This window comes from Pistacia vera, unplaced genomic scaffold (assembly GCF_008641045.1).
Source record: "Pistacia vera cultivar Batoury unplaced genomic scaffold, PisVer_v2 Contig571, whole genome shotgun sequence".
In the NCBI taxonomy this organism is placed as follows: Eukaryota; Viridiplantae; Streptophyta; class Magnoliopsida; order Sapindales; family Anacardiaceae; genus Pistacia; species Pistacia vera.
This window is the reverse complement of record NW_022196414.1, coordinates 157,488-179,518: the sequence shown is the minus strand read 5'-3', so window position 1 is coordinate 179,518 and position 22,031 is coordinate 157,488. Positions and strand designations below refer to the sequence as shown.

The 22,031-nt window shown below is 32.3% G+C and overlaps 1 protein-coding gene across 3 annotated transcripts; it reads left to right on the top strand.

Moving 5' to 3' along the window:
- The first annotated feature begins 5,508 nt into the window (after positions 1–5,508).
- Positions 5,509–20,793, top strand: LOC116109091 (beta-galactosidase 10-like). 3 transcript variants are annotated; one of them, XM_031395339.1, is made up of 20 exons: positions 5,509–5,526; positions 5,650–5,770; positions 6,325–6,420; positions 6,529–6,641; positions 6,754–6,820; positions 6,977–7,069; positions 8,558–8,701; positions 10,681–10,769; positions 11,013–11,118; positions 11,266–11,353; positions 11,459–11,577; positions 12,599–12,763; positions 13,941–14,140; positions 15,197–15,306; positions 15,867–15,976; positions 16,466–16,573; positions 17,027–17,137; positions 17,264–17,472; positions 19,893–20,220; positions 20,412–20,793. In XM_031395339.1, the coding sequence occupies exons 3-20, from the start codon at positions 6,325–6,327 to the stop codon at positions 20,520–20,522; spliced, it is 2,367 nt and encodes a 788-aa protein (XP_031251199.1). In that variant the 5' UTR covers positions 5,509–5,526; positions 5,650–5,770; the 3' UTR covers positions 20,523–20,793. The 3 variants fall into 3 exon arrangements, with proteins under 3 accessions (XP_031251199.1, XP_031251198.1, XP_031251197.1); XM_031395338.1 differs by lacking the exon at positions 5,509–5,526 and having other exon boundaries at positions 5,593–5,770; positions 6,989–7,069; XM_031395337.1 differs by lacking the exon at positions 5,509–5,526 and having other exon boundaries at positions 5,593–5,770.
- Positions 20,794–22,031: the final 1,238 nt, after the last annotated feature.

Sequence of the window (22,031 nt, the reverse complement as noted above, 5' to 3'; positions counted from 1 at the left end):
AGAAAATATTTATAGGTATTGCGTCATCATTTTCATCATTTTTTTTTTTTTTCTTTGGCAAAGTAAACTCACGAAAGATGCCATTTAAGTTTGATAGATGTGCCGTCGTCCTAAAATAATCACTCTACTTGTACAATTTAATAACATGATTAAAGCGCGGGATAGTGTTTCAAAATTCGAGCGTGGGTGAAAAATATCTAGAAAAGTCCTTACAGTTACGCTGGGGGGATTAGGTGAGATATGTCGATTTTCTAAATCTATATTTGTCGGGACCATGTTTCCGCGTTGCATTGCTTTTTAATTATTTATTTATTTCCAAATGTATATTTTGATTAATCACTTCTATCTTCATGTCAGGTGTTTGGAAATGGAATCCTTAAAAATCTTAATGAACTCGGAAATCTGATCTTAAACTTTCGTCAAATATATATTAATTCTTGTAATTTTAATATCCTTGAATGTACGCTAAAAGATTGAGGGACAATAACAGTAATGTCAAAATATTCTATAGATTTAACAGAAATTTAGTAATATATATAAACCATGCTTAGGCAACATTATCCAATGATATCTAATCTACACATCGGTAATATTAAAAAAGTGGACAAAAATATATATCTGTATTACACTCTTTTTCCCCCTATTCTAATTAGATTTTAACAAGATCTCATGCTATCTGGCATGTTTGAACAACCACATGAACGATTTAATTTCATGTTTTGTTGTGGGGTTGAGGATATCTTGAATTATACAATGAATCAATTTAATGAAATAATGAATAATGTCATGGAGTGATATAATTTATAAGAAAAGTGTGAGTCCCTTTTTTAGAAAAATTTCCAAGTATTATATGGAAGAATTTCAACAAATCTTGTGACAAATGATTTGCGTTAATGAATTAGATCTCACACCATATAATGCTTTATATAGATCAAGTCCATATGAAATGGCTTAACGTCAAGGCAAGAATTGGGTCTAGATCCCTTTTCACTCTAATTTCAGAAACAAAAAGTTCCTTTTAAGCTTGTAGCTAAGATTCCATTTACAGTATAGATAACTAGAATACATTGATTTAGCCTATCTTAAATCATGAATATTCTTCCATACATCTTCTACTATTGTGCATATGTGCAACCCTAATTAGACAGTTGTATATACATAGAATGTACCCAAAATTTGTTCTAAAATCATTTCATTTTCTATTGTAAATTACCCCCTTATTTAAGCCTAGTTATCAAATTTTAAATTTTTTGGTGAGGAAGGCCACGCGACTTAATTTCTCGTACTTTTTTGGAAAAAAAGGTCAATTATGTTTGACATATATATAGTTAACAATTGTTTCTTAGAAATATAAAAGAAAAAATAATTGGATTTGATGTATCTATTTTAACATGAGTTTTTTATTTTAATACAAATAAAGCCAAAAAAATAAAAATATAATTATGTTCCTTTTCAGTATAAACTTGGATTATATAATTTTAATTTCTAAATTTTTGGACACAAATTCATGATATAAAAAAAAGGTTTAAAGGTTGAGTTATAATAACCCATGATTAACATTTGGCAAGTGTGTTATTCGTACTTTATAAACTTTAGGGGGTGCAATGAAGCGTTCTCCATAGTGTGACTTCCTACTTACGGGAGTCAAAACACGGTCAAAATTGGTTAGCCTTGTTGGAAAAAATAAAAGATCCAGTAACAAAAACAGAGTAGCCTTTGCCAATTTGAAATATATAAATTATTATTATTAAATTCAGTTCCTTTTTAGTTGGTTTTTTCTTGATATAAATTATTTTGGCCTTTTAGTTGGATATACGCCAAAAATTTTCACAGCTTGGGAAAATATAATATAGATTATTAGTATAAAATTTTACTTTTCAAAAACAATGAATATTTCAATGGTTATAATGATTATTATATTGTTTTGGATTGATGCTGATTACGGGTGCTTAACGGGCTGAGCCGCTAGCGAGCCGGCTCGACTCGGCTTGGGTCTGGCTCGTTAGCGGCTCGGCTCGTCAGATAACGAGTCGGCTCAGGTTGGTTCGTGAGATAGAACAGCCGAGTTTGAGCCATGCTCGGCTCGGCTCGTTAGGCTCCCGAGTTGAGCTTGGCTCGAAAAAACTTGGGGTTTTTTTTGGGTTTTCTAAAGTACAGGGGATTAAAATGAAAATTTAACAGCAAAAGTTTAAAAAAATGACAAAATCTCCCCCGATTTTTTAATCCCTAAAACCACGACACTTTCTCATTTGTCGTAACTCTTTGCCGTAATCCCTAAATTTCATCGATCCCCAACATGGTTTGTCGGTAGCACCAGCACACTTCCCAGTCGCCATTAACTCTTCACCGTGAACCACGTCTTCTTCATCGGATTTGCGTTGCAGAGCTGTCGTCGTCAGACCCATTGAAGTCTTGCCGACGTTTGGCCGCGATTCCTGGTTTATTTTCTGTGGTCCATCTCCTTGATGATCGTCTTGGATTGAAACTTCTATTATGGGATGATCATCTTGTTGTATCGCAATTGCGAAAGAGCGTTGTTTTACAACAAAAGGAAACATACATTAAAAATAATTGCTTGGCATTTCCAATTAGATTCACAAGGGGTTTTGGGCTGAAAAGGAAGTGCATGAATTGGCTAGAAGAATGGCAGTGGCTAGAAAAGAATAAAAATTGATTTTTTCTTAAAACAATTGAATTTTTGAGAGTTGACTCGGGAGCTGGCTCGAACTCGACTCGCGAGCCGGCTCGAAATATTTCCAACTCTTTCCCGAGCCGAGCCATAAAATTTGTAGCTCGGCTCGCCTCGAGCTCGACTCTGCTCGAGCTCGACTCGATTAATAATCCTCTCTCACGAGTCGAGCTCGTTAAGCCGAAAACTCGGCTCGTTAACACCCTTAATGCTGATTTTTAAAAATCAGTTACTCCATAACTGGCTTGGGTATCCCCGTGGGTTTTGAAAATTGACAAGTTGATCCCTTGATTGTGCGAATTATCAGGTTACGGCTGGGGGGATTAGGTGAGATATGTCGATTTTCTAAATCTATATTTGTCGGGACCATGTTTCCGCGTTGCATTGCTTTTTAATTATTTATTTATTTCCAAATGTATATTTTGATTAATCACTTCTAATCTTCATGTCAGGTGTTTGGAAAATGGAATCCTATAAAAATCTTAATGGAACTCGGAAATCTGATCTTAAACTTTCGTCAAATATAATATTAATTCTGTAATTTTAATATCCTAGATGAATGTACGCTAAAAGATTGAGGGACAATAACAGTAATGTCAAAATATTCTATAGATTTAACAGAAATTTAGTTAATATATATAAACCATGCTTAGGCAACATTATCCAATGATATCTAATCTACAATCGGTAATATTATAAAAAGTGGACAAAAATAATAATAATCTGTATTAACTCTTTTTTCCCCCTATTTCTAATTAAGATTTTGAACAAGATCTCATGCTATCTGGCATGTTTGAACAACCCACATGATTCATGTTTTGTTGTGGGGTTGAGGATATCTTGAATTATACAATGAAATCAATTTAATGAAATAATGAGATAATGTCATGGAGTGATATAATTTATTAAAAAAGTGTGAGTCCCTTTTTTAGAAAAATTTCCAAGTAATTATATGGAATAATTTCAACAAATCTTGTGACAAATGATTTGTCGTTAATGAATATGATCTCACACCATATAAATGCTTTATATAGATCAAGTCCATATGAAATGGCTTGACGTCAAAGGCAAGAATTGGGTCTAAATCACTTTTCACTCTAATTTATCAGAAACAAAAAGTCCCTTTTAAGCTTGTGGCTAAGATTCCATTTACAGGATAGATATAGCTAGAATACATTGATTTACCCTATCTTAAAATCATGAATAATTCTTCCATACATCTTCTACTATTGTGCATATGTGCAACCCTAATTAGACAGTTGTATATACATAGAATGTACCAAAAATTCGCTCTAAAATCATTTCATTTTCTATTGTAAATTACCCCCTTATTTAAGCCTAGTTATCAAATTTTAAATTTTTTGGTGAGAGAAGGCCACGGCGACTTAATTTCTCGTACCTTTTTGGGAAAAAAACGTCAATTATTGTTGACATATATAATAGTTATCCAATTAGTTTCTTAGAAATTATAAAAGAAAAAAATAAATTGGATTATGAAATGTAAATCTAATTTTAACATGAGTTGGTTATTTTGAAATTACAAAATAAAGCCAAAAAAATAAAAATAATAATTATGTTCCTTTTCAGTATACACTTGGATTATTATAATTTAAATTTCTGAATTTTTGGACACAAATTCATGATTATAAAAAAAGGGTTTTAAACGGTTGAGTTATAATAACCCATGATTAACATTTGGCAAGTGTGTTATTCGTACTTTATAAACTTTAGGGGGTGCAATGAAGCGTTCTCCATAGTGTGACTTCCTACTTACAGGAGTCAAACACGGTCAAAATTGGTCAGCCTTGTTGGAAAAAATAAAAGATCCAGTAACAAAAACAGAGTAGCCTTTGCCAATTTGAAATATATAAATTATTATTATTAAATTCAGTTCCTTTTTAGTTGGTTTTTTCTTGATATAAATTATTTTGGCCTTTTAGTTGGCTATACGCCAAATTTTTTCACGGCTTGGGAAGATATAATATAGATTATTAGTATAAAATTTTACTTTTCAAAAACAACGAATATTTCAATGGTTATAATGATTATATTGTTTTGGATTGATGCTGATCCTTAAAAATCAGTTACTCCATAATTGGCTTGGGTATCCCCGTGGGTTTTGAAAATTGACAAGTTGATCCCTTGATTGTGCGAATTATCCAACCATCTCCCTTTACCATCAATGTTTTCTGTTAAAATTAACTGTTGATTGATTACAACTTATGCAATGATCAAATCACCTCTTATAAAATGTTTCTATAAAATTAAGAAAAAATATCTATGGTTCTTAAAAAAAATTGATTGAACATAAAAAATTCAATAAAATTACCTAAAAAAAACCCAATAAAAAATAATTTTTTTAAGAAATCTTTCAAACTTGGTAGGTTTTGGTTATTTTTTTTTCCAAATTTTCTGTGATTTTTTATTCTTTTAATTTAATTTTAATATTTTTTGGTATTTTAAAGAAAATTTTATAAAATATTTAATTTTTATTTTTTAAGTTTTGAAAAGCTATTTTATGGATAATATTGTCATTTAGCGTTCAAAATGGGGGGAGGTGGTTGGATAAATCATAATTCCCATACCAAAGGGACCAACTTCAATTTCGAGAACAACAAGGAAGGTGGTTAAAACTTAAAAGTTTAAACCAAAGTTTAGGAAAAATCCACAATCACCCATAGGTTTTGCGAAAGTAACAAAGGAACCCCAACCGTTAAAGATCTTATGATTCTTATCTAATAAAAAGGATATAGCTGGAGATCTGTTTTGAATATTTTGTCTGCACATTGGTGATATACAAATTGCTGATCTCAACGCGTATGTCTGACATCCTCATGGTCATGCCTTTTCTGTTTACTTTATAAATACACCTAATTTCTTCACTTCCTACTAAACACACTACTTCTCAAAATGTGGTTAACAAACATCAAGTTCTTATTCTTCTTCTTCTTCTTCTCCAGTAGTTTAATCACATTTTGTTTCGCTTCAAATGTAACCTACGATCGTCGCTCTTTGATCATCGATGGCCAGCGAAAGCTTCTCATTTCCGCCGCCATTCATTATCCTCGCAGCGTTCCGGCGGTGAAACTTTCTCTCTCGTTCATGATATTTTGTGACATTTGAACTTGTTTTTATTTGGAGTTAGATTTCTTCTTTCTTTATATCTACATTTTTCTTACGCTCACTGTTTTATTTATTTATTTATTTACATTTGAACTTGTTTTTATTTGGAGTTAGATTTCTTCTTTCTTTATATCTACATTTTTCTTACGCTCACTGTTTTATTTATTTATTTTTTCAAACTTTTGTCCTTATTTTTTGTTCGGTTGCTGAGAAAATCAAGTAGATTTGAGAGGCTACAACATTGCTTCTGGCCATCGATAGGCAGCTTTACCCGACTGAGTTCAATTTTTGCTGTTGAACTTGAGCTTTTTTGGTCTTTCTTTTACATTTTTTACTTGGAGGTTAAAATGGAGGCTAAATGTTTGTTTGTTTGACTAGCTGTTTATGATTTCACTGTTATTCACACTTTCTGCTCTGTGATAATTTTCGTTCTTGATTTTAATGTTCTTTGAAATGTGCGTTTTACTTTGTCAATAATTGTATAATCTGAGTGTAAATGTGATATGTGGTAGATGTGGCCGGGGCTGATTCAAACGGCGAAGAAAGGAGGAGCAGATGTGATCGAGTCGTATGTGTTTTGGAATGGTCATGAGCTTTCTCCTGGGAAAGTAAGTAAAATGAACGTCATCGACAAAACTTTAGATATGCATTTTTCAAAAATTTATCTATGTTGGTTAATATTAAACTTTGTCTTTCTTTTAATTTGGAACTTCTAGTATTATTTCGGGGGACGATTTGATCTGGTCAAGTTTGTCAAGATAGTTCAGCAGGCTGGGATGTATATGATTCTGCGGATTGGCCCATTTGTTGCTGCTGAGTATAATTATGGGTATGCTAATGTTTTAAATTGAAAGCTTAGTGTTCATGTTGCAGTGTTAATATTATATACGCTTTCACTTCTATTTTCTCTTTGTTAAATCTGAGCGTTGATCATGACACAGAGGGGTACCTGTTTGGTTGCACTACATTCCTGGCACTGTCTTCCGAACTGATAATGAGTCATTTAAGGTATGGAATTTATTTTTGGAGTCTCTGTTGCTAGGAAATCTGTAGACACCACTAAAAATTCTTGATGTTGTACTGATATATGACAAAGCACTTGTCACACTTATAAAGGGATGGTTGACAGATTGTATCTAATTTTCCTACTCATTGGATATTCAGTATTACATGCAGAGATTTATGACAGTCATAGTGAACCTAATGAAGCAGGAAAAGCTTTTTGCACCACAGGGAGGTCCCATCATCATGTCGCAGGCAAGTTGGCTTTCAATTCTGCACATTTCTATTTTCTATGGAGGGTGGTGGATCTAGTGCTTAAAGGTTTTAGAATCAGAATGCCAATATATGGTATTAAAGTGAGTTAATCTAGCAAATTGTATTAGGAAAATCACAAATCTGTCCTACTCTCTTCTTACAAGGATGATAATCTGTTACTCCATCTTTTACCTGAAAAAAGTAACACAGGTCACCTTTTTTGTCCATGAAAATTTAGTATTTCTTTTTCAAACTATAGAGGATAGTAGATAGATCACTTTATAAATAATTCTGTGCAATGATTTTACTTGAAATATTAGTTTCTCTTTCACAGATGAATTTAAATTTTTAAGCATGATTTATAGGATTGATATCTCAATCAATTGCTTAGAGTTTTGATTCAATGCTAATACACCGTAAAAAAATTGCCCCTTCAAAGATAAGAAAAATCAGGGATCTATTTCATTCTTCAACAAGTCATAAGCCATAAGCCATTTACAAGTTTATATAGAAATTTTGATGGATACAAGTGGTAGCCACCTTTAAAATTCTATCAAAGGTATCAATTAAAGTACTAACACCCAATCAACCCAATATAAATTTAATATAGATTATAGTATGTAATAGTCCTACTTAGTAAGATGTAAAAGAAAAAAAAAATTCCTATACCAATTGTGAAAAGTCACAAGTTTTTTCCAATTCAAATGGGAAAATAAGGCATAAATAATTGTAAATCAAATTTCAAAATGAGAAAACATGATCCTAAATATGCTAGAGTAATACTACTTGTATAAATATCTATCCAAATTGTTGTGGCATAAAGTGGATGATGAGTTAAAATTTAAGATAAATTAAGCAAATTGAAAACCATGGCAATAATATAACGATGTTGCTTTAAGTCATGTGTATTGATTTATGTGTTGTTAAGCAGAATATTATTTGGGTAAAATTAATTGGACCTGCAGCAGGTTTTTTATTCGCTTGGAATTGAAAGCTTTGATATTGTTTTGAAACTTTGAGCCCAAAAAATATTGCTTGTTCTGAGTTTCCATAGATGATTATACAATAATACTATACTTATAAAGATTTTTATACAAAATTAGGTGGCAAAAAATGAATGGAAGAGTGAAACAAAAAGTCAAACTTCTTAAATTCACTCTTCCATACATTTTCTGCCACATCACTTTATATGAAGATCTTTGTAAAATTTCTTTGTAAGTGTAGTATTACTCATGATTATATAATCAGCTTATCAGAATATCATAATTCTAGTATCATTTTTTCCATAATTTGTGTTGATGTAATTTATTAAGCTAAGTGCATTTCTGTGTCTGTTTGCATGCACTGAAAGTTGACTTATCTTTCGGTTTTATTTTAATAAATGCTTTTATTTTGCACTTAATATCATGTGTTTATATATATTTTTTAGTGTTTCTTTTTGGTAGCTAATTGTTTCAGATAGCATTCAATTTCTGTCTCTTATTGCAGGTTGAAAATGAATATGGATTCTATGAAGCAGGATATGGAGAAGGAGGAAAGCGATATGCCTTGTGGGCTGCAAGAATGGCTGTTGCTCAAAATATAGGCGTGCCTTGGATAATGTGCCAACAGGATGATGCTCCAGACCCCGTGGTAAGAGTCTAAGAGATTTAACTATTACAACAATAAAAATTTTCAAACTTCCATTCTTTTTGTATAATGTAACACGTACTAGACCGACATTAGATCATATGTACACCAGCTTTAGGTTGCAGAAATACACATCCAATCATGCATAACAAGTGATGAGAATTGTTCATTAAACTACAAACAATAATTTCTTTCATTTGATACTGATTGATGCCTAACTGGATTAAAAGCTTTCAAGTATCAACTAAAAGAAGGTCAGATTCCATGTATCTCTCACTCTTTTGGCACAAATACATGCAATTAGGACTAGCATAAAAATTTATTGAAGACTCTCCAGCTTTTTTTTGAGATGTGTTGTACATTTTAACAATTTCATGATGGGCACAGTTTCAATTATCATTTACATAGGAAAATGGTTGATATAGTCTCCCAATGTCAAGCTCCCAAGTCCTTGATCTCCAACTTCTCCCTTCTTTGTTGATACCCAAATTTGCTCCAAATAAGGTGTTGCAAATTCTATAAAATCGCTATATAACATCTGAAAAGAGTAATTTTTCTTGTTTCAAAGTTATTAGGAGTACATGAACCTTTTTAGAGATATTGGAATTTGTGGATAGAGAAGCAATTTTTTGGGTTTAAGCTTATTGCATGTTCCTTTTCCCCAACCTTTTTATCATGGATGAGGTACCAAAGGAGAATTCTTATGTTAGCTTCACTTTGTTGGTGGAAATTTATATTGATCTTTTTCTTGTTTGAATGTTGAGAAAAAGATGGTAAGAAGAGAGGAAACTGGGTTTTTAGTTTTATTTTATATCATAGTTCTTCCAAACTCAGGCCGTACTTTGTGCTATAATTTAATTAATAGTATCCATTGATTTGGACTCATACTCACTTGAATTTTGTTACCATGTTGAGGCACCTTTAATCCGAAAAGCTTAAATGTATGGCAAATGCTTCAGCAGTAGTAGTATTTAAACTTTAATTGCATAATTACTTTTAATAATATAAGAGTATCATCATTCAGTTAAAACTTCTTCCGTTTTCCCATACTTCAGTTGCAATGAAAATCTAGTATCACAATCTTGTGCAACGTGTGCACACACAAACACATACTTATTGGTCATTAAATATTAGGCGGGAGTTTGAGTTTTCTGTTAAATATCTCTTCTTGATAGGCATTAAAGAGAAGAAATGTTCATATTATATTTAAGCTCTACCATGATCTCTTTTTGTTTGATAATGAACTCTAGTAAACTTATAGAAATTGAAAAAACCTTACAAAGAAGTGAACAAACTGTCCACAGTATAGCTATACATGTGCGAGTCAAAACAGCCCAAAACAAAAACTAACCAAAGAAACAGGACAGAAAGGTCCAGAAATCTCCAAAACTCCTAAAAAGTAAACTCCTTTAATCTCATCAGTGCAGCCTCCCGATTGTTAAGAATGAAGAAGAAAGGCACATCTCATAATTCATGTGACATAGAAGCCCAAAGAGAATTTAGTATAATTTAATTACTGCAAATGCAAGATCACTTTTTAACTCGGTTTTAATATCATTATAGTAACGTTTGACCTCAAATGTCTAAGTTGATAGGTAAGAATCAGCAACCACATCTAAGCTCTAAAACAGCTCAAACCACAGAGAATTCACCTTTTTATTTGACTAGGACTGACTATCTAATTGTGTAAATCTACTAGCCAGGTGTTGTGTATGATTCATATCAATCAAAATATAGTTTTCTTATTTTAATTGAGGATTTTCATTGTAATAATTTGTGGAAAGTTCATGGTAACAGTTTATATTGTAGTTGCTAAACTTATTTTATGATCCTTGCCACAATTAGTGATGCATAGTGATGCACTCTACTTTCTCCTTCAAATGAATTGCATAATTAGAAATGTACTCTACTCTCTCTGTTGCAAGGCAATGTTCAGAACCACGACAATAATTTGTTTTCTTGTTCATTTATGTACTTTGCAGATCAATACTTGTAACTCCTTTTACTGTGATCAATTCAAACCTAATTCACCAAACAAACCCAAAATGTGGACTGAGAATTGGCCTGGATGGTTTGTATTCTAATTTTGATCTCTATTTTTTATTTTTTTTTATTATTTTTTTTTTTGCTGGGACACTTTGGTCATTTCTTATATTTATTCTATATGTGCCTTTTTAATCACTGTTTAAATTTCTATTGTCTCAATAATGATTTTTAGAAGGCATGCAAAAGACCATAGACTTAATGAGGGATTTCTGAATTTTTTTTTTGGTTCTCCTTAATTATGGTACAATCAATGCTTTACCTCTTTCAGGTTTAAAACATTTGGGGCTAGAGATCCCCACAGGCCACCTCAAGATGTTGCTTATTCTGTTGCTCGCTTTTTCCAGAAAGGTGGCAGTGTACATAACTACTACATGGTATTACAATTAATCTACTATCTTATGCATTTGATGTAATAAGTGTTTTACTAGGTAGTTCACTTCAAGTATCATGTTGATTAACTTCTGTTTTAAGTTTTCCTTACATCATCATTGTCATTGCCATCATTCTTTCATGTGGTTTAGTATCATGGTGGAACAAATTTCGGTAGAACTTCAGGAGGACCTTTCATTACTACAAGTTATGACTACGATGCACCAATTGATGAATATGGTCAGTTCTCATTCTAATGACTACACGCCTGTGATTCAACTCCATAGAATGTATTTAATTTAGCATTTAGCAATTTTGTTTTTTAATTAATTTGATGGTTTTTAGGATTACCAAGGAATCCAAAATGGGGACACCTTAAGGAGCTTCATAGAGCTATAAAGTTATGTGAGCATGCACTACTAAACAGTGAGCCAATTAACTTGTCATTGGGTTCTTCCCAAGAGGTGATTTTTTTCTCCTGTTTGACAACTTTTAGATGTTAAACGCTACTTTTTCTGGTAAATGTTGATATCCAATCCATAGATGGTTTTAATGTTTTCATCTAGTTTCAAATTCTTATTTTGTCAATATATAGTGCTTATATGATCAAAGAATGTAATTTCTTCCTATATCGCATCCTATTCTTTCATACTTCTGTGCTGCCCTTGTTTGAATGTCTTAGGAGTCAATCATTTTTCCCTTTTTGATAAACTATATGTTGTGATTTGAATTCTACTTGGTTTAGATCTGATTGGGCATATTGTAACTCAATTTGATTGTTGATGGAGTTTGGAGGTGAAAATCCCACCTTTTTTTTAATAGGAAAAATAGATATGTACATTAATGTACAAAAACTTAGATGCTGGATCAACTTGAATAAAAGGATGCAGTTATGAGAGCATTATAATTCATTTGAAGAAAATAAGGCTGAAAGCAATTAGTTAGGATATTGATGAGGCAAGGGTAACTAGGGTGTATGAAAGGATAAATAAGGTCGGAAGTTGTGGGAGGTTTTATGCATGGACAGGTGGCAGAATATGGCTGGACAGCAAGGGAGAGTTTGTTACACAATTGGGAGGAGCTGGAGAATAAAAGAGGGGAGGATATCAGAATGCAGGGGGAATATGAAGGAATTTATGTAGGAGGAGCTAGCTCTCGAAGCCTAGTCTAATTTTCTGCTGTTGTACTGATTTTTCTCTTGTTTTTGGTTGCCATTTTGCTATTGTTCTGCTGTTTTATTGATTATTGGTAGAGGAACCTATCAGATATCAACAAAACATTTAATAAAAATATGTTTGCTACAAATTTCTTACTTCGTGGTGGCCCTTCTGCCACCCTCCTACTCTTCAGTAGAAAGAAAGAAATAAACAGTGTGTTATCTTTTGCTCTTCATCGATATAAATATTGCCATTCAAATTTACTTTAATGTGCTTTTAATCTATTATGCAAATGATCATCCTTCACAGAATAATCACTTTTTTGTAGGCCGATGTCTATGCTAATTCTTCAGGAGGATGTGCTGCCTTTCTTGCTAACATGGATGATAAAAATGACAAAATAGTAGAGTTTCGAAATGTGTCATATCACTTGCCTGCATGGTCAGTTAGCATTCTGCCTGACTGCAAGAATGTAGTGTTTAACACTGCAAAGGTAATTTTCCATATATTTCTGTGCCTTCACACTGCTAACAATCACAAATTAAAGTCACAGTTCTAATATCTACAAGAACTCTTAAGTGCATCTGTAGTGAAGTCACATAATGTGTGTCATCTTTTTCTTAAAGGGAATTGGCCTTTGGGAATCATGAGATGCTGAAGGATTTATAGTCTACTAACTGAATATTTATTTATTGTTATATCACTAGAACTGATATTCAGTTCCAACAAATAATCTGCATTTTATGTACTTGTGCAGTTTTTCATTAATTTGTTATGTATATTGCTTTTATAACTAATTTAGTTTAATAACTAAGCATATTTGATTTAGGGTAGTTAAAACCTTTTTCATTAGCCGTTTTTATTTTCTTAATTAAATTTTTTCTCATATATATATTGAAAGGGTTTTATCAAAATGTTTGCTTTGTAGTTTATGCATGTTATTTAAGAAACGTCGGGTGCATTTTTTTATCATAAATTTCATTTATAGAATCTGAATAAGTTTAAGAAGTAAGATATAAGATATCAGTAATCACATAAGTATACAGTATTGATGTGGCTCTCACATGTAAGTATTCAAGCTACCTAGGGATAAGAATTCATATGCCTATGTTATCACTTTATCTCATAGCTTCTATAATATGTCTTCCACTCAATGGTCTCATTATACGGGACTAACAAGGTTGCTGGCATAATATTTGACCATCTGAAAACAAAATGAACTTGGATAAGCTTTTAGCTTCCTAACTATCTGGCACCACACTACATGCCAAGGTTTTTAAAACAGGCAGAGTCTTTTAAAAATTATTTTCTTTGTTTAAACCCTGTCTTGGGAATATATGTGTTCATATGTGTAGAAAATTCTTTGTGGTTACCATATTTTTTAGTTACTATTGTACCATAGGGAGGATTGTGAATTCAAATTAAACGGCACTACTGATAATACATGCATGTGAAAACATATAGAATGAAATAGATCAACAAACTACGAGAGGTTAACTAACTTTTCTAAGTGAGAAGTAACATCAGCTATTCATTCTATTTTAGCATCATAGTAGATTCTATAATCTGACAATACACTGGTCTTGATACCTTTCTCTGCATGCCCTAAACTCAGTTTTTGTGAATAGTGTTCTTAACTAACTTCTGTACCTATACATAAATATCAACAGGTAGGTTCCCAAACGCCAGTAGTTGAAATGGTTCCTGAGAATTTACAGCCATCAGTGGCTTCATCAGATAAAGCTCCAAAATGGGAGATATTTAAGGAGAAAGCTGGCCTTTGGGGGGAAGCTGACTTTGTGAAAAATAATTTTGTGGATCATATCAACGCCACAAAAGATACTACTGACTACCTCTGGTATACAACAAGGTTAGTCTTAATTTGTAAAAAGATTACAGTACAATTTCGTCTGCTGAAGTGTTTTTCTTTTTCTGTCTTGAAATTTGATGTGTTGTTAAATAACCACTCAAACCAAAAGCTTGGGCTGACAAGTAGGGCCTGATATTAGTTTTAAGCTCTTTAGTAAGTGCTCTCACGTGTAACATGGACCAAGCCTATATTTGAATTGAACGGACAAACCAATAACAAGTAACCAAATATAATTGCCTACATGTTATGTTTGGGGGATTTGAATTCAAGATCTATTGCCTTGACACTATATTAAGGAGTTGCTTAGATTCAAACTACTAAACTTATAGGTAAGAGTCAAACACTATATAATGCTACCAACGTAGGGTTCTGATAGAAGATGAACAAAAAAAAATGGTTTTTATATGCTTAAGAGTGTGCTACAATACCTTTAAAGCTTTTTGCAAGGGTGCAATGAAATCATGGGAAGATGAAATATTAGGAAGATGAGATATCACGCTGATAAAGGTTAATAGCACTGTAGTTTCCTGCATTCTATGATTTCACAAACATTAATGTCCAAACACTAATGTTTCAGAACTCAAAAACCAAAGCAAAGTCACAATCATTAACCACCTCCATTAACAACGAAGTTAATGAAGCAAAAAGAGAACCCCTGTAACAAAAGTTTACAAGAAGCAAAGTTTCTGCATATTGTTGTGAAAAACACATGTACTTATTTTGTTTTATTTTTTTCATGATAAAGCGTCATCTAATCAGGAAAGAGATTTTGAACAACTCGCAGAAGTGTAAGATTGAAAGGAAAAAGAAATTTTGTATGTTTTGTAGCTTTGCCATCTAGTTTCTTGCGGGTTCTTAGAAGAGGGCTTATGCTTTCTGTTGTGGTGTTTGCTTTTTATGCAGACTATCCTGAAAGTGCATTTTTCAATTCTAATTACTAACCTTATTAAGTCTTTGCATATGTTTACTTTTAAATTAAATTAAGTCGGTATTTGAGCAGTGGTGCACTGATATACTAATATAGTTTTTGAAACTAAATTTGTTCTGTAATTGCAGTATAATTGTTAGTGAAGATGAGGAATTCTTAAAGAATGGAAGCAGCACTGTTCTTCTAATTGAATCAAAGGGTCATGCACTTCATGCTTTTGTGAATCAAGAACTTCAAGGTTATTATTATTTCTTTTTCTTGAAGGTGCTCTTTGAGTTGCATGCCTTTAATTTTCTAACTCAGATATTGGTCATCATCTACAAAAGTTATGAATCAATTTGTGAAACTTTAACTTGTGTATGGTCACTTTATTCTCTATTTAAATTTAGTTAATTGTATGAGGTATAATAACTATAAATTATGTTTCTCTTTTCTATGCCTGTGTCAAGGATAAATAATTATATTTAAAATTGTAGTTATTTTGGTTTATCTTTACATAATATATATATTTTTTTCATACTGCTTAGTTGATTTTTATTCTTCCAAATTATTATTTGTATTTATGATTTCATTGTAAATATATGTGCATATCATGATCCTATCTTTTCCTACAAATTATCCTTTTTGCATATTGGTTGATTGATTCTAATCTTTCCAAATTATTGCTGGTATTTACTTACTGAGTTTGCATATTTGTCATTGATCAGCTCTGTATATTTTTTGGACAAGCTCCTATAAGTAGTCATATTTTATCTCGCAATATTGTCATATAAGTATTCATATTTCGTATGTCATTAGGTAGTGCGTCTGGAAATGGTTCACACTCACCCTTCAAATTTAAGAATCCCATCTCTCTCAAAGCGGGGAAGAATGAAATTGCTCTGTTAAGCATGACTGTCGGCCTACAAGTAAGTTGAATATCTATACTTGTGTTAATTTTGTCTGGTCTGATGGGATCTAATGTTTGCTCCAACTTTTTCATGCTGACTTCATTTAGGGCTCCATAAATCTATCAAATCATGTACTTTTTTCTTTTGAATATGAAAAACATCCCATGTTCTCTATATCTTCCCAAATCTTTCTTTTCATGTAAAGAGGTTGTACTTTCATCACAAGTGGTTCCCTTCACCCTTTTTTGGTTAACATGAAAGATGAATTTGAGTTACTTTAGTATCCTCTCTGAACTGTTAAAACAAGGAAGCACTGATGTTTGTTTTTTTTTTCCTGTTTGATAATAATGGGAAGAATGCTACCTCACACACTTGAATTGTTGCTTTTGGTTAGAATAATTTTTTCTCCCTTATAACAATTAAGAAAGTTTCATGATCTGTCCTTTATGTTTATTCATGTTATATTTTCTAATTCTGCACTTTTAAAATCCTTACTGCTGTTTCTAGAATGCAGGACCGTCTTATGAATGGGTGGGAGCAGGATTAACGAGTGTCAAGATTAATGGGTTTAACAATGGGACATTGGACTTGTCTACATATAGTTGGTCCTATAAGGTATGTTGCTTCATTTGGCATACTGAGCTTTTATATCTCCGGCTGTTGTAAAAATCTTAATAGTTTAGTTCTCAGACCTGTTAGCAGAAAGATTGTTAATATCTAATCTAATAATAAAATTAACTTTTTTTCTTTTGCTTACCAATTGTAAAACTAATATTGTCATATTGATATAAGTAATGTGGAGTTAACAAGTTAAATTTTTAGGAATAATTTGAGAAGTCCTCCTTAAAGTTTAGGTTGTTCTACATTAACATGTGTGAAACCCTAAATTTCACGTGTCACTAACATGAATGAAACCCTAACTTTCACATGTCACGCGGTGAGTAACCAAGGGAAGCTGTTTTCTGGAGAGTTGAAATGCTGGGGAAAATCATGTGTCATTTAATCAACACTGAGTAACCTCTATAATTTTGTAAGCCTTACTTTTTTCCTCCTTCCTGCTTTTCCTAGATTGGTTTGCAAGGAGAACACCTGGGCATATACAAGCCAGATGGTTTGAATGGTGTAAATTGGGTATCAACTTCAGAACCACCAAAGAAACAGCCTTTGACTTGGTACAAGGTAAATACTTGTGAAATATTATATTTCTCTGTTCTATAATAATCAGCTTTTATTTCCATTGTCTTGGATTTAGATTTTCATGAACTAGTGTCTATTAAATGATAAAAATTGTATGGAATGTTGTAGGTTGTTGTGGACCAACCACCAGGGGACGAACCTATTGGTCTGGATATGCTTAAAATGGGGAAAGGTTTAGCTTGGTTGAATGGAGAAGAAATTGGAAGATATTGGCCTAAGAGAAGTTCTATCCATGGATGTGTTCAAGAATGTGATTACAGAGGCAAATTCTTCCCAGACAAATGCTTCACTGGCTGTGGAGAACCAACCCAAAGATGGTAAACCAACTAGGAAATATGTTAGAGGTCCTTTTTCCCCCTCAAATTGCATAAAATTGCCATGATAGGTAAACCTTTTTAGGACTTCCTTAGCCAACTACCATTTCTCTTAAAAAACTGATCTCGTGAGAATACTGCATCACAACCAAAGTCATTTAATCTGCTGTCCAAATGCATATGAACTTACACAATTCATCAATTTTGACAAAGACGTCTACTTAATCAGAACATATATATATCAACTTAAGTATCTGACTTAAGGTTGTAACTTTAATTTATAGCCATCAATTCAAATCTAATTGCTTAGAAATTGTTGAGGTGGTATTGAAAATAACCACCTTCAATTTCTCTCAAGTGCATTAGATTTCAATAGATCCATGGTCAATAATTAGTGTCTCAATTTAAGTTACCTTAACGTGACTGAGGAAGTCTTTAGTTGGATGGATGCATGTGCACCCATCCAATCATGGCATGTGAATTAGTCATGCATGTTAGTGTGCCACGTTGTGATTGGATTAATGCATATGCATCCATCCCAATGAAGAACAGTTGATATTTATATTTAGGAGGAAGTCTTTAGTGGGAAAAAATCATTTGAATCCATTCAATTGCTACATGTTTGTCAGCCATGCACGTTGACGTTACACGTTGTAATTAGATAGATGTATATTTGTTCGTTTTATTGAAGAAATAGTGAATATATATATGTATATCTCTATACAAGTGTGTCCCATCCATGTGCGCTAACGTAACATGTTGTTATTGAATAGACGTATATGCGTCTGTCTCATTGAAGAATTGTCAATATATATATATTCAGTCAAAGAGATAAACACATATGCGTCCATCCAATTATAATGTGTCACATCAACGTGCATGGCTGGCACACGTCACAATTGATGCACATGTGTCTATCCCACTGTATATCTCATTGAAGAATTTGTGCATTAACGTGACTTATGTGATTGGATGGACACATATATTTATTTCATTGAAGAATTTTTCTTTATTGGGAAATATGCATGTGCACCTGTCCAAAAGTATGTTTTAGCCATGCACGTTAAAATGGCACGCTGTGATTGGACACATATTTGCCTTAGTGATGAATTGTCAACATTTACAAATAAGAGGAAGTCTTTAGTAGGACAGACACATGTGCATTCATTCAATCACGACAAGTATGTCAACTATGCAAGTTGACGTGATATGCTGTGATTGGATGGACGTACATGCATCCATCCCATTGAAAAATTGTTTATATATATGTGCATATACACACACACAATTCTTTGCATGCCTAGCAAACATGTAGTCATTATATATGTTCACATGCATCCGTCCCACTAAAATATTCCTCATATATATCTTTATATACATATATAAAGGGATTTTTTGTTAGACGGATGCATTTGTATCTATTCACTTGTGGCGCATGTGTTAGTTATGCGAAGAATTGTGTGTGCGTGTGTATATATATATTAATAAGGTTATGGTATTGTTGAGGAATTATCTATTCCTTGAATATTTGTTTTAACCTGGCTAGGTCTAGGGGGTCTCTTACTGAACAAGAAAATCTTCTTTGTTCAAGAGGTTCTTTGGGATTTAATCCAGATGAGGATAAGTGTAAGTCATCAAAACTTATTCTTGGAGGCCTACTAAACCTAATCCGAACACTTCCATCTTCCATCAGAATGCATTTGAATGTTTGAAATTATGTAGATTGTATCAATTCTGCAAGTTGCATTGAATGTCAACCATATAAAGTGCCTTGATCCAATGACTAGAAAATTGTGTTAACATTTGTTTAAAAACTTGGTGCTATTAAACTTGCCCAATATATACGACATGCGTGTGTGTTTATGAATAATACATATCTCATAACTTTGTGTAAAAACATTGGTACTCTTGAACTTGCCTTATATATATGACATGTGGAAGTCATGTGTTGAATTTGGTATGTTACTATAAGATGGACGCACATGCATTCATTCTATTGAAGAGTTTTCAATAATATATATATCGAAAATTCTTTAGTGGGATGGGTGTATGTGCCTCCATCTAATTGTAGCGTATCATGTCACGACACTAAAATCAGACTTTTGATCACCAAAAGTGCAATTTCTCATCGTAATCCATAAGAAAACATAGCCTAACTTTTCTTTACATGACGCTTCCTATTGTCAGTAATACCTAAAATCATATATTCACAGATTTTACAGATAGTAAAAGAATGGCTTGTTTATTAAGTTTTTGCCTTTGCACATTTGGTTTCTTGAAACTATTTTTTGCAGCTATTGTTTATTATATTGAACTGTTGTGAGCTTATTTCTTCCTTTGAAAAAAATAAACTGTATGGTAAAGAAAAAGAAGAAAGCTTTCATCTGGTTATGAAGACTTATTTTGTATCTGCATTTGATCAGGTACCATATTCCACGGTCTTGGTTCAGGCCATCTGGAAACATTCTGGTTATTTTTGAGGAGAAAGGAGGAGATCCAACGAAAATCAGTTTTTCAAGACGAAAAATCTCAGGCTTGTGTGGACACTTTGCCGAGGATTACCCTTTGTTTGGAAAAGAACCATCAGAATACGAAAATAAGAGAAACAAAGCAACTGTTAATCTGAAGTGTCCTAAGAGCACTCGCATCTCCACTGTAAGATTTGCCAGTTTTGGAACTCCTGCCGGAACATGTGGATCCTTCAGTTTGGGAGATTGCCATGATCCTCACTCTATTTCCATCGTTGAGAAGGTAAAACTGCTTTATCAGCCTTATCTTTTTGATTCAGTGTTTTTCAACATATCCAAGTAGCGATCCTTGTTCAGTTATAGCCTTTCTGCAATGAAAGCATGTTGATATATGTATTGAATGATTATTGAAACCCATATTTTTTTTTTTTTCCTGTTCTGTTTTTTTCGTAATATTCTTTAATATTATTGCAGGTTTGCCTAAATAAAAATGAGTGTGCCATAGAACTAACAGAGGAGAGTTTTGATAAGAGTTTGTGTCCAGGCGCTACTAAGAAACTCGCAGTCGAAGTAGCGTGCAGCTGAAATGCCAATCCAGCCGTAAGCAGATTCAATTACACTTTTTTTTTTTTTTTTCTAGTCTTTCCCTTCAACTTCGATTCATTTATATGTAGCAGGAAACCCTGCCTTTCGTAAATTTTTATATAATCAGTTTACATAGAGAATTATGTGTTGCTTAGAGGAAAGTGGCTTTTACCACTGAATACGTGTGGGAATGAGTGTTTAGTGGGTACCAAGAATTTCTCAAGAACTTTTGCGCTGATTTTGAAGTTAATTTGTTCTTAATCTTGGCTGGCCATGACATGAGGTCGCGTCCGATTAATTAAAATTTTATGTGTTTAATTTCGTTTTTAATATGTTGATGTTCATTTTTGTCAAGAATTGTGCTGAATTGATAACTCAAAGAAGGCTCCTCTTACTCACACACCCCAAAACAGTAGTCTGATACTTGGACCATGTAATGTACGAAAGCCAAATAGTTTGATTGGACTATGCAATTCAAAATGGGGAATTGATTTTTAACGAGGACTTAATTATAACTTATAAGTATCTTCCACTTCAGAATGTATTTTTGGTTTTGACAAGTTTAACCTTAATTAAAATTATTAGAAATGATGTTATAGTTTTTAAGTACATGTATACTTTAATCTTTATTTTATATTTTTGTTTTAATTTTTAACATTTAATTTTCCATAAACTTTGATCCTAAATTTCTATAATCCTAATTCTAAAATTTCATAATCATTAAAATCTTTTGTTTTACTTTAAATATCTGATTGTTTGATGAAAATATGATATTAAAACTATGGAAAAAGTAATCATACAAGGGATGAATATGAATCTTTAAAAGAAAAAAGTATGTACAAATTTTGAATCAGGAAATTTGAGAAAAATAGTGTAAAACAAAAAACCTAATTAAGTTTAAAATTAAGGAAAATAAGTCTAATTAAGTTCAAAGGGCTATCTTGAGTATCAAATAGGGTTTAAAGAGATTTTTTTATATTTTTTATTATTATTAAATTATAGGAAAGGTGTATTTAGAAATCGGGGATATTTGCTCCTAGTAAAACAAAGTTGAAAATATTTTGATTCTAATTAAATACTTTTAAGTTTGACTATATGTTTACCCTAATCAAAGACTATGATAGTCTTTGTTGTAAGCCTATACTTTCTTATTAATTTAGATAGCTATTTTGAACTTAAGGGAAGAGACAACATAATAAAGAGGAACAATATATAGCATTAAACTTTTGAAAAAAGAACAAAATAATAATATTATTAAATGATTTTAAAGTGTCACATATAATATCAAATACAACCTAGAGATATGAAAAGCTGGTTGCAATTTATAAATAAATAAATAGAAACCGAAGACTAGAGGGATGCCCAAAAAATCCCTACTGCTATGCTAATTTCTTTGAATTCCGATGACTGCACTATTAGAAGAAAATTTATTTATATTCAGCTGCATACTACTTCCACTGCTAGTTTCTTTCTCTTAGTTTTACATGTACAAAAACTCTTGTCGAAAGT